Below are 11,755 nucleotides of genomic sequence, written 5' to 3' on the forward strand. Positions count from 1 at the left end.
AAAAAAAAAAAAAAGTTTTCCTGGATTTAGAAGCTGATGATATCTGAACTTTAAAAACTCAAAAAGAAGAACAGTGACTCCCAGTATGTTCTATTAAAATGAATGGTGTGTGTAGTCTCCCCCTCCTCCTCTTCTTCCTCATCCTCATCCCTCCCCATTTCCCTTCTCTTCCTTGTTTTCATCTATTAAGTCTACCTGTGGGTTTTTTTTTTTTTTCTGAAATGACCGGGGTTTATACATGTGGCATCCATTTCTCAAGATTTCTGTCAATTCTTTTCTGAAAACATCAACTACATTTTATAAAAATTCTTCTGCAAAACCTCACTGAGCAGTGCTTTCTTTCTGCACAGTGGGAAGTTCACAGTCACAGCCTAGCATGAGGGCTAAGATAAAAATTTTATAGAAATGCTTTTGACTTTAATACGACATCAGCCATCACTCTCTTGGGAGTCTGGAAGGATGCAAACAAAATGGCCTCCTTAGAATCCTCCCTAATAAGCACTCACTGTCCTTTCAGAAGATGGGGTTATCGGAAGAATATCCACCATTTTTCATTAGTAAGTCTTTGTAGGAGAACAGCCCTCCCTTGGGCACATTTCTGATGGCCTCACATCAAATCCTTCCTTAAACATATGAAGAGAATGAAGGTGATAAAAAGACCCCTTTCCTGGTGCATATTTCAAATTGCCACTTAGTTTAAATTAAAATGGATTTCTTTCCTGACCGGCACTATTAAAAGCCCACTCATCTTTTAGATGGGCTCCCACCAGACACAGTGTCCAAGTGGCCAGTGTACCCTGGAACAGCGCAGCAGACACATTCCCTGCCCTTGTCTGGGCTGTGGTTTGCATTTCACCCTGTTGTCAAACTCAATTGTGTGAGCCAGATAAAGAGGGCTATTCCAGCCAAGAGCATTTGAGGCTGATGGATGTTTTCTTCCTTCTTTTTAAATAGGAGAGAGAAGAGCATCGGAATCACACATATGGCTTCATCCTCTGAGAACTTAGTATTTAATTATTACCAGAGAAAACCCTTCAATTTTGAATGCCCACCCAGAAAAGTAGCAAAAATCCAACACAGCTGCCACCTTCTCGCCTGCTGCTCCTACTTCCCCTCTCTCCCTCCTCCTCCCCCCTTTACCTCCTCTCCCTCTTCTCTCCTCTCCTTTCTTTCCCTTCTCCTCCCACCCTTCTTCTTTCTCTTCTCCCATGAGATTTCTTTGTGGCTTTTAGGGTTACCAGTACAGTATGACTATAGGCAAAATTCTTTTAATATGAATCTTATTTTTTTGTAAACCTTATTTTCTGCTGTGTTTCTGAAAACTTTAACGTTATAAGGAGTAGACGTGCCAATCAACAGCTTGTAGTCAAGATATATTCACTGTTAGAAGTCCCATGGGGGAAGCTAAAGGCTGAGGCAGCCACTTCTAAGTATGCCTGTTGTCAGATACTCTGGTGGGACATTTTGTCCATTTTAATAGAACTTGTTTTAAGAAAACTGGAAACCATGTGGAGAATTCCTTCAAAGTTAAGAATTACACCTCAGATCTCTCTTTTAAACAATCGTCTGTATTGCACACATAGCAGTGGGCTAACCCCACAGAAATCCATTGCAAAGGGGGGAAGGTCATGCTTTGATCAGTTGACTCAGTCACAATATAAACCTTGTTTTTCAAAGACCTCACTAATATTGTTGACTTGGTATTGCCTCTGACTGAGAACCTTCGTGATGGACCTCCAAGACTTGGGATGACACCTGGAGCTAGGGCCTTATGTGGGAAGGTGACTCTGCTCTGAACTCTGTTTTACCACATCACTGCAACTTTGCATTTTGTGTATTCTCTTGGACTACTGAGATCTGAAGGATCCATCCAACGTTTTCTACTGGTATCAGCAGGGCTTATTCTTCATGTGGTTAGAGCATCACATCTTCAGATGGCTTTTAAAGGCCTTTCCAGTTCTCAGACACCCCTGACTTCAGAGGAGTCCCAATGAATAAAAGGTAATAAACACCTTCTGCACGGGTGTATACACACACCCTCTGCATGGGTGTATACTCGCACCCTCTGCACGGGTGTATACACTCACCTTGTGTATACACGCACCTTCTGCACAGGTGTATACACTCACCTTCTTCACAGGTGTATACACATACCTTCTGCACAGGTGTATACACACACCTTCTGCACACACCTCTACCCATCTTCTCCTACCCTATCAACCCCCTAATGTTAGGCAGGAGACAAAAAACAGATATAAGGGGATGACAATATTGTTAGGCTATTTCCTGCTGAATGGGGCATTGAGCTCCTTGGGGGCAAGTTTGATCACAGTCCAGATATCTAACTTCTTTTTCTCATCTCTTCATGCATCACTACTTAACAAACTGCAACAAACCACAACCAAGGGCATCCACCCACCAAACAGTCCCGTCTGTTGAGGATCTAGCATTAAATATCCTCTGAAAAACCCTAAGAACTCCAACCATTGCACACTGGCAGAAATGATAAGAACTGGGAACGTGGGAATGGCACTGTCTGTCCTCAAGTGGATCCCATGCACAGGTGGTAATTAAAATGAATTCTGGAGTAGAATTTAATTCAACTCCAACAAGGTAAACTTCCCAGAATGCTTAGGAATAACGTTGGTGGGAGCAGGGGTGCCGATGGCTGTAGCTTCTCTAACCTTATTTTTATGATTCATATTCACTAAATTTGGCATTTCTCTGTCAGAATTCATGAATCCTCTAAACACAGGTCTATCTAGTCAGTATGCAGATGGATAACCATACATTTTTACAGAACAGCTGTGTCAGAATAACCGAATCAAGCAAAACTCAAGAGCATTTGTCTTCTCCAGTTGTCATCAGTGGACAATTTATTTTCTTTGCCAACACAAGTTTGGATTTGAAGTCTTTAGAAGTCACACAAAGTATCCTTTAAAGTTCAAAGGACATTGTGGTTCTCTGCTCCAGACCTCCCCAAGATTAAGTTATCCAGAAATTCTGACAAAGATGGTATAGATCATCGCCAGGCCCTTTACCTTATATGGGAACTATGGGCAGTGGCTACTTGCTGGGGAAGGAGAACTCACTCTTAATGGAGGAAGTGGCTACTTAGTAGGCCTTCCATGTTCCAGAGGAACCACTGGATGCACTACACCTGTGTGCGTATGGCAGCACCAACTGGACTTAGTGACTTATTTTATTTTATTTTTAAAGAGGAGGATTTGGGAGGACCCATGTTGAGGGGGCATGGAATAATTAAATGGAGAAGTGAGCAGCTATGATAATATTGTACTGTATACATGCATGAAATTCTCAGAAATAAAAACAAAAGATTACATTTATACTTTAAAAGTCACTATCTGTAAAACTCTACTATAGCATCAGTCTAAACTTCCTCAATTAGGCGTTAGCCCCAATGACTACTTGTAGCACAGTCTCCCAAGGCTATTGTTTTCCAGTTTCTTTAGGGCTCTCAGATGAGGAATCTCACATAACAGTAAGATGGCCACAGAAACAACTCTAGGCTTTCTCTGTGACAATGACAGAGAAGCAGACAGCATTATGGTTAGTCTGGATATCATTGAAATGAACTTAGAACAGCAGGTATATCCATTTTAAATTTGAAGTAGTAATAATTAACATTTATCGTTAGAAAATAAATTACTAACAAGACAGTCCACAACAAGCCATTTTATACACATCATATATATATATATATATATATATATATATATATATATATATATGTTTTAGTTGAAGCTATAAATATTGAGGACTATGGCAAGCACGTATTACATTTTCAGCCTTACCTTGGGGCCCTGGATCTCCTGGTGGTCCAGGTAACCCGTCCTTTCCTGGTGGGCCAGGCCTCCCATGAGCTTGAGCAGACAACATTGCTGCTGGCAGTTTAAGCTGGGATAGAAACACAGCCATCCTCTCTTCATTTATGAAAGAAAAAAATACATCATGTGATGGAAGAGTCTTTATGTCAAAGCATTTCCAAACATTTTAACACAAAGCTGAAAAAGAATTCAATTTATAACTGAAGCACATATTCTATACCGACTGGTCTGCCTGTTGTCTTTTTTTTTTTTTGATAAAATATATAGAATAAACTGAATGGAGTTGTTTAAAGAGAAGTAGAAGATCTGGGTTGTTCAGAGGGTTGAGGAATTACCAGTGGTCCTGGAACCCAGCAGTGCAGAACATGTGTCTAATCAACTTTCAGTTATGACTTGTGGAGAAAATGTTAAGAATTGTTTTAAGATCAAATCCATATATGTGTAGCAATTTTAAGCATATTCACAGGTTCTTTAATGCTTACTTCCCTGGTGAGAACCCAATGCCTGTATTTTGAGTGATGACTAGATTTATCTTTCTTATGAAAGAGAAAAAGCAGAATGGACAGTGTGTCACAGTGGTCATAAAGGAGCTTTTCAGCTGCTGTCCATTAGCTAACCCTGAGGAAGCCCATTGGCAAGGAGTGTGCAGTGGGGACATTCAACATGCTGTCCTGTACATCGATGCTTGTGAACTTACAGATGTCTACCCTTTACCCCAAGTCAAGTTCTGAAATGGTTGCAGCTGACTGGGGAACTTTCTGTGACCTTACCCCAGATTTAGAGGCTGAAGAAAATGACTAAGCAACGCTTCAAGTTGTTGACCCTTCCGACTCCCTAACGTGTGTAGGCATTGTATTTTCTTACATGTCAACAGATGGTGTAGACAATACTGCTTTTCCCACAGAGACATTTAGTCACTGTAAAGCTGTCATTTTACTTTTACTTTTTAAAGGAGGAATTCTATATTCCCCCATTATTATGCATTTTCTGGTTGTATGTCCAGCTGGTGTGTCCTTTATTCAATCAGGTCGTTAGGAGGATGACTATGGTAAAAGGAAAGCAGATGCATCATTGCTGCAGATGAGATCCCTCCCTTTGAATGTAATGGCAGCAGTAAAAACGATAAAACGCATGTCTCTGTGAGCCCAGGAAAACATTGGAATGGAGAAGACAAATCACAGGAAATGAACACATTATCTGTGTTGTTAGGAAGAGCAGGTAAATAAATATATGCCATGGTTTTGTTAAGCATCGAGTGATACGCCTTTATAAATTAAGTACTTCCTAACACAGGATGCTTTCCCATTTATGCATTTAACAAACTGCCTGGAACACAAAACCATATCTAGGCATCCTGGCAAAAGTACCCAGAGATGACAGAGAATAATTAACTGAACAGACCCTCTCAGGGGTTTATCATCAGCTCATGAAAACAACTGTATAGTTGGTATAGCAGGATGCAACTATTAAGTCTCAGACGGTGATTAATGTCATGATATATTAAGATGAAAGGAAGATTGCAATGAGGGAAGTTAGCATCTTGGGGCTTATTCAGTGGATAAGGGTGATTGCTGCCAAGTATAGGGACTCAAGTTCAAATCCCTAGCACTCATGTAAAAGCTGTGAGGGTTTGTATGCATCTGCAACCCCGGTGCTGAGGAGATCAGAGACAGAAAGATCACAGAGACTCTTAGTGATCATCAACCTAGCAGGAAAAGCAAAATCTAGGTTCCAAGAGAGGCCATGTCACAAGGGAATACGATGGGGGTAATAGAGGAGGAGATTCAACATCCTCTGCAGCCTCTGTGCATGTACTTGGCCAAACCAACCCCTACCCTGCGTACAACACCCCTTCACACAAAAACAAAGACATGAGAAAGTTGGTGTGTCAATGAAACTTAAAAGAACTACACAACAGAGAAGCTCAAAGACTCTAAGTATGAAACCATGAATAAGAATTTTCAATTTAAAATTAACTTCTGAAATGGGTATATTACTAATTAACTGAACAAAACATGCTTGATTTTATTTTTAATTACTTAAAAAAAAATCAGGGTCTCTTGCAGTCCAGGCTGGCCTTGAACTCCTGGCACTCTAGTTGGGCCTCCACCACACCTGACTAAACATTCTTTGAAGCGGGACCTTGGATTAGGGATTGTGGGCTTTCTCACCAACTATTGTTGTACTGGAATCAAAGAATTTAATATTTAAACATCATTTAAGTAAGAACTTTTATGTTTTTATAGGCACATATATTATGAGGCACATCTACAGAGCACCTTCAGCTGTTTTGGAATAGTCTGAGACAAAAAGACTAGAAATCTGTCAGCTGCTGCACGACAGTTCTTGTCACACTGAACTGTTGGTTATTAATGTCACATAGAGCATTACTCCGTTAAATTTCATCTCAAGAGAATACTAAGTATTTTAATCTGGAATCCGTTTTGACAACATCATGAATTCACTTATAAATAAAATCTGCCACTGGGCCCTTTAAACTTGCTTTGGTTATATTTTATATATTGACATTGTAAAAGTCTAATATATGGATGATTGATTTTAAGATAGAGAAACTAGAATAGGTACAGTCTTGCTATGAAAAGAAGAAACAAAGTTGTTAATATTTCTCTTCACCACGCAATTTTTTTCCAAAGACAAACTATCTTAGTAGTTCAAGGGTAATTTGTAAAGTTAACTTGCAGCTGCGATGGCTCAGCTGTGTCGGGTGCTTGGCGCTAATCCTGAGTGCTTGAGTTCAATCCCTGTGATACACATGGTAGAAAAAGAGAACTGACTCCTACAAATTTTATTCCGGCCTCCACACATGTGGTGGCACATGTGCCAACACACGTAGATGTGCACATGAACACATACCAATAAATAAATTGTTTGAAACATGCCTACTACCTTAAATGCCTAAACAGAAATAGTCACCATCCTAATTTTTCCTCTTAACCTATGAAATGAATTTACAAGCACTTTTTTGGGGGAGTTTTTTAAACGATAATTTTAGTAAAATACAATTATTTTAAAGAATTACTACTAGCTGTAAATGAACTGGCTTTAAGCTACACCAAGAAACAATATTTACCGTAAGCTAATTACGTCTTCTGAGCCTTACCCTAATGCACTATAATTGAAAATAATAGTTTCTGAGCATCTAAATGAATTCTGAAGGCCTGTATCCTTAATTGCCTTCCCTCTGGTTTCAGAGCCCCTTAGTCATTTAAACAGGGTTGTTTTTGTTTGTTTGGTTTTTTTTGTTTTTTTGTTTTTTTGTTTTTTTTTTGCTCTGCTTTCTAATGAAACAGAAGATTAAAGATGTTAGAAGAGTCATAAACCATCCATATTCCTCCCCCCTGGCCAAAATGAGAGCCAGCTGTGTGATAGGCGAGACTGACTTGGTTCTTGGGAGAATGACCTCACAACAATGAAGACATGAATATTGAAGACATGAATATTGAAGAAGTAAGAGGCATTCAGGTGTCACCTGGCTCTCCCCTGCCTGCTGTTTTACAAGTCGAATTTGTAACTTTGTTTTTCAAAGAAAAATAATCTTTTTTTTTTAAGAAAAATAACCTTTTCTCCTAATGTCTATTCATGTTTAATTGTCCACTTTCTTAGTAAAACATTATCTCCTTTTCTTCTGATCTTCCATTATGGAACCATTGGTTATATGACGTATTTCTCAAGTGAAGTACTCATTACTTAATAATATTGTTATCTCTTAGCTTTAAAGTTAAAATAAAATTCACTCACAGGGTAAATAATCTGTTTTGGAAATCACTTTTTTGGATAATTGCCCATGGCTTTCCCACATGACTAAATTTATATGTAGCTTTTCTCCTATGGGGCAATGTAACATTGTGTTTTTGTGAGATATGAATTATTCCCTGTTTGTTTTAATTTTTAATAACATTATGGACTCATTTATTTTGTAGTTCATAATACTAAATCCATTCACAGCCTTTGTAAGCATGTTGGTTTGAAATGTTATGGGTAAAGATAGTAGTTTGAACCCACACATCTGCTTTAACTCTCTTGTGGATACTTGAAAAACTATCAGGAAACATGTAAAGTCATAAAACTCAAGAATGAGAGGACCCTGAAAGGAGAAAGTAGCAGCAACATTTTGGAAGCTGAGGATCAGATAGCCGAAGGGGTGTTTGTCTTTCTTTAAACAACTAGGCAGTGACTTCCCCAGCCCAGCAACCAAAGGTTCCCTTTCTGAAAAAGGGGAAGGGAAAATGAGATAATTATATTTTAATCAAAATGTAAAATGAATAAAGGGGAGAAAGACTCTCTGCATTGACAGCCCCAGACTTCAGTGAGATTCTGGCTTTAACAGTATAATAAATAAATAAATAAATAAATATCCCCAGAAGATAGACTTCAGGGTACCGAAATGGAAAGACCTTCATTTAGAATGCCCAGCTAGCTACCCTATGGGAAAACCACAGTTGGCAAGTTCTACATTCAGTAGGCTTCAGAACCTGTCCTTCTGTATGAGCAGACAACCATAGGTTATTGGAGACAGAGGGAGTCCGGTAAGCCATGTGACTGATTCTGTGTGAGTCTCAGACAAACAGAAGCAGCAAATGGAAAAACCAGACTATGCTGTGGACAGCATGAACTGTATCTCCCAGGATGTGTATCTACTGGTTGCCATGTATGTGCACAAATATACACACACTTATAAATATTGTAGCTATTATAGAGAGGAAAGACATGTTACCTTGAAATGGAATAGGATAATATATTCATTCATATACATTATATGAAATATATGTAAAAATGGAGAAAACACAGGATTCCTGAACACTGGAAATCCAAAAGCAGAAATAACCCTAACTTTTCTGTTCTCTCTCAGATGCAGGTCTGGCTTTGGGGGTTTAAAGAATGGAAAGAGTCTGATAGTTTCTATATACTACTTCATAACTTTTATTCCATAGATATACAAATGCTCAACTATTGTAGGGTGAGGTCACAAGCAAAACCTACACTTCTCTGATACGGTAAGCTCCTGACTTATGTGGATAGTATTATTGTCAACTGCTATGCCCTCATAAGGACAAAAGATGCTAAGCTGAGTCTTCTGGATAGCACCCATCTCTGCTCTATGTTGCAAAATTGGCGACATATTGGCCAATCAAAGTGGGAATTTGATCTAACTTTAGAGTGAAAGGAATGCATGCTTGTGCACTGTGATCCACCTGGAACCCAGCTGAGATCATGGAGAATTCTTCCCTCCATTTGTTAGGTTTGGGAAGGTGCATTTAGCTTGCTGAAGGACAGGGTAGTGGTGTGGAGGATAGCTCAAGGTGAGAGTTCTGTGAGGGTCACCTTAGAAGTTCAAAGAGGACTGATGAATCCCTGGAGGAGAACTGAAAACATGAATCCTGGCTCAGGGTTTCACAAGAGGAGCCATCTGAGTGAACACCTGGGACAGTGACCAACTGGGAGCTCCTGAGGACATGCTTGGGCTCCTGCTGATGAGGAAGGACCCTCCTGAGGTTCTGAACAGGAAGAAGAGTGTGGGGAGACAGCAGGGATAATTACTGATAGCTTCTTTAGTGAAACCTCTAAGGAACACGCTGTAGACGGCTGTGACTGAAGCCCAGCACTTAACCGTACTGTGCTATTTTGCTGAAACTGCTTTAAAATGTGACAATTAATCTCCCCATTTATGGAGAAGGAAACTGACCTTGCAACAGTATGATTTGTGAAAATGGAGCACTGCTTTTTTATTCTTGGAAAATGGTGTTCAGAAGCCACAGCAAGGGTGATTTCTGAGTGGAAAAAAAAATCAAATGGACTGACTGAAAATGATTTGAGGGCAAATTAGTTTAAGTGCCAAATAACTACACTGTAGGTTTCAGGTACGTTGTGTGGGGATGAAGACAGATTTGCCAGGCTGGTGTCAGGAGATCTATTAGGAGAGGGAGCATCACACGTGGAATTAGAGTTTAAAGTGAAAGTGATGTCTATTGAGTCTCTTTAGAAAAGTATCTTGAGACTAGGCTATCTGAGGCTTTAGAGGTAGACAAGCTCTCCAGAGGGCAGAGTGTCTTGGCTTGCCATTCACTAGAACTCTAGGTGAGAGGCAGCAGGAGAGATGGCGGTGAAGCCAGAGGAGACATGGGGATGACTCCATAGATGTCAGTTTCCTGGCTGGAGCGACTCAGTGGTTGAGCAGAAATCCAAAGGGAAAGAACAACAGACTTAGAGGCTGTGCTACTTAGAAGTGCGAGTTAGGTGAATTTGCCAGAACCGATTCCCTGACTCTCTGGAGGAGACCCACAGCCTTTCATGAAAGTAGCTTCAGAGTGGCTAGCTGGGGCAGTCTGGAGACTTCTTCGAGGGTTAGTAACTGGGCGCTTCCTTGGCTGGCTGCACAGAAATGGATGTCATGGGTCACACCTTTACAGTGTGAACAGGACCTTGAAAATTGTTGCCCGATGTATCTCAACATGTCATTTTTTTTCTTTTTCTGATAACATGAGGTTATAGTTTCTGGCACATTTTTAAAAAATGATTCTCATTTTGAAATTATGTGTGTACATGGCCAGTAGAGAGTGTGAGAACAGGTGTCCTTGAAGTCAGGAAAAGAGAATCTGACCCTCTGAGGCTGGAATTAAGGATGCTTTTGAGCAGCTGGATGTAGAGGCTGAGGACCAAACGTATACTCTTAACCACCAGGACATTTCTCCAGCCAGGTTTCTGTGATTATCAACTAACCTCCAGATGCTGGTCTAACCACTGAACTATTTTTCTTTTCTTGAGACAGGGTTGCTCTGTGTGGCCTTGGCTGTCCTGGAACTATCTCTGTTGACCAGGTTGGCCAAACTCACAGAGATCTGCCTGCCTCTGCCTCCCAAGTGCTGGGAGTAAAGGCTTGTGCCACCACTGCCTGACTATTTCTGAACTCCTAAATAGGGTGATAGCAAGAATCTTTATGAAATTGCATTCAGAACCTCATTCCTGAGATAAAGGGTTATCATTGACAGTAGCACCTGTAAATATTAAAAGTGAGATGAGGACTTTTTAGATTTCAATGCAAAAATAAAATGTGTATCTCCTGATGTTTTTCTTTGTGTGGTTACAGGCAACTAAAGATACACATGCTGGGAGACCCGTCTGCGCAGGAGAGCACGCGGTGGCAGAAGCAACATAGCTTCTGGGACAGGGTCCCATTCAGGCCTTCATCTTCAGCCAGGAAGCAGAGCTGAGCTCCAGACCTCTACACACTTGCCTGCAGAGAGTACTCTGACCACTGAGACTCAGGAGAGAGTTGGACTCTCAGGACTGCTGACAGAGGATAACAGAATCACAGGAGGAACAAGCTCCAGCTAGAGACAGCTATAACAACTAATGCCAGAGATTTCCAGATGGCGAAAGGCAAGCATAACAATCTTACTAACAGAAACCTAGACTACTCAGCATCATCAGAACCCAGCACTCCCACCACAGTGAGTCCTGGATACCCCCACACCTGAAAAGCAAGATTCAGATTTAAAAATCATATCTCATGATGTTGGTAGTGGATTTTAAGAAGGACATTAACAACTCACTTAAAGAAATACAGGGAAATACAGGAGAACATGGCTAAACAGGTAGAAGGCCTTAAAGAGGAAGCACAAAAATCCCTTAGAGAATTACAGGAAACCACTGCTAAACAGGTGATGGAATTGAAAACAAAGCATCCAAAATCTAAAAATGGAAGTAGGAACAATAAAGAAAACCCAAAGGGAGACAACTCTGGAGATAGAAACCCTAGGAAAGAAATCAGGAACCATAGATGCGAGCATCAGCAACAGAATACAAGAGATGGAAGACAGAATCTCAGGTGCAGAAGATTCCATAGAGAACATGGACACAACAATGAAAGAAAATGCAAAATGCAAAAA

General features: G+C 40.3%; 1 protein-coding gene across 4 annotated transcripts in view; it reads right to left on the reverse strand.

Annotated features, from left to right (window-relative positions):
• Positions 1-11,755, reverse strand: part of Col19a1 (collagen type XIX alpha 1 chain) — a 313,337-nt gene that overhangs the window by 6,736 nt on the left and 294,846 nt on the right. For all 4 annotated transcript variants that reach the window (XM_029483553.1, XM_021163060.2, XM_029483550.1 and 1 more), the window contains one exon: positions 3,816-3,944. In XM_029483553.1, coding sequence (XP_029339413.1) covers positions 3,816-3,944 — 129 coding nt within the window. The remainder of the gene's footprint in view (positions 1-3,815; positions 3,945-11,755) is intronic.

This window comes from Mus caroli, chromosome 1 (assembly GCF_900094665.2).
Source record: "Mus caroli chromosome 1, CAROLI_EIJ_v1.1, whole genome shotgun sequence".
Taxonomy (NCBI): domain Eukaryota; kingdom Metazoa; phylum Chordata; class Mammalia; order Rodentia; family Muridae; genus Mus; species Mus caroli.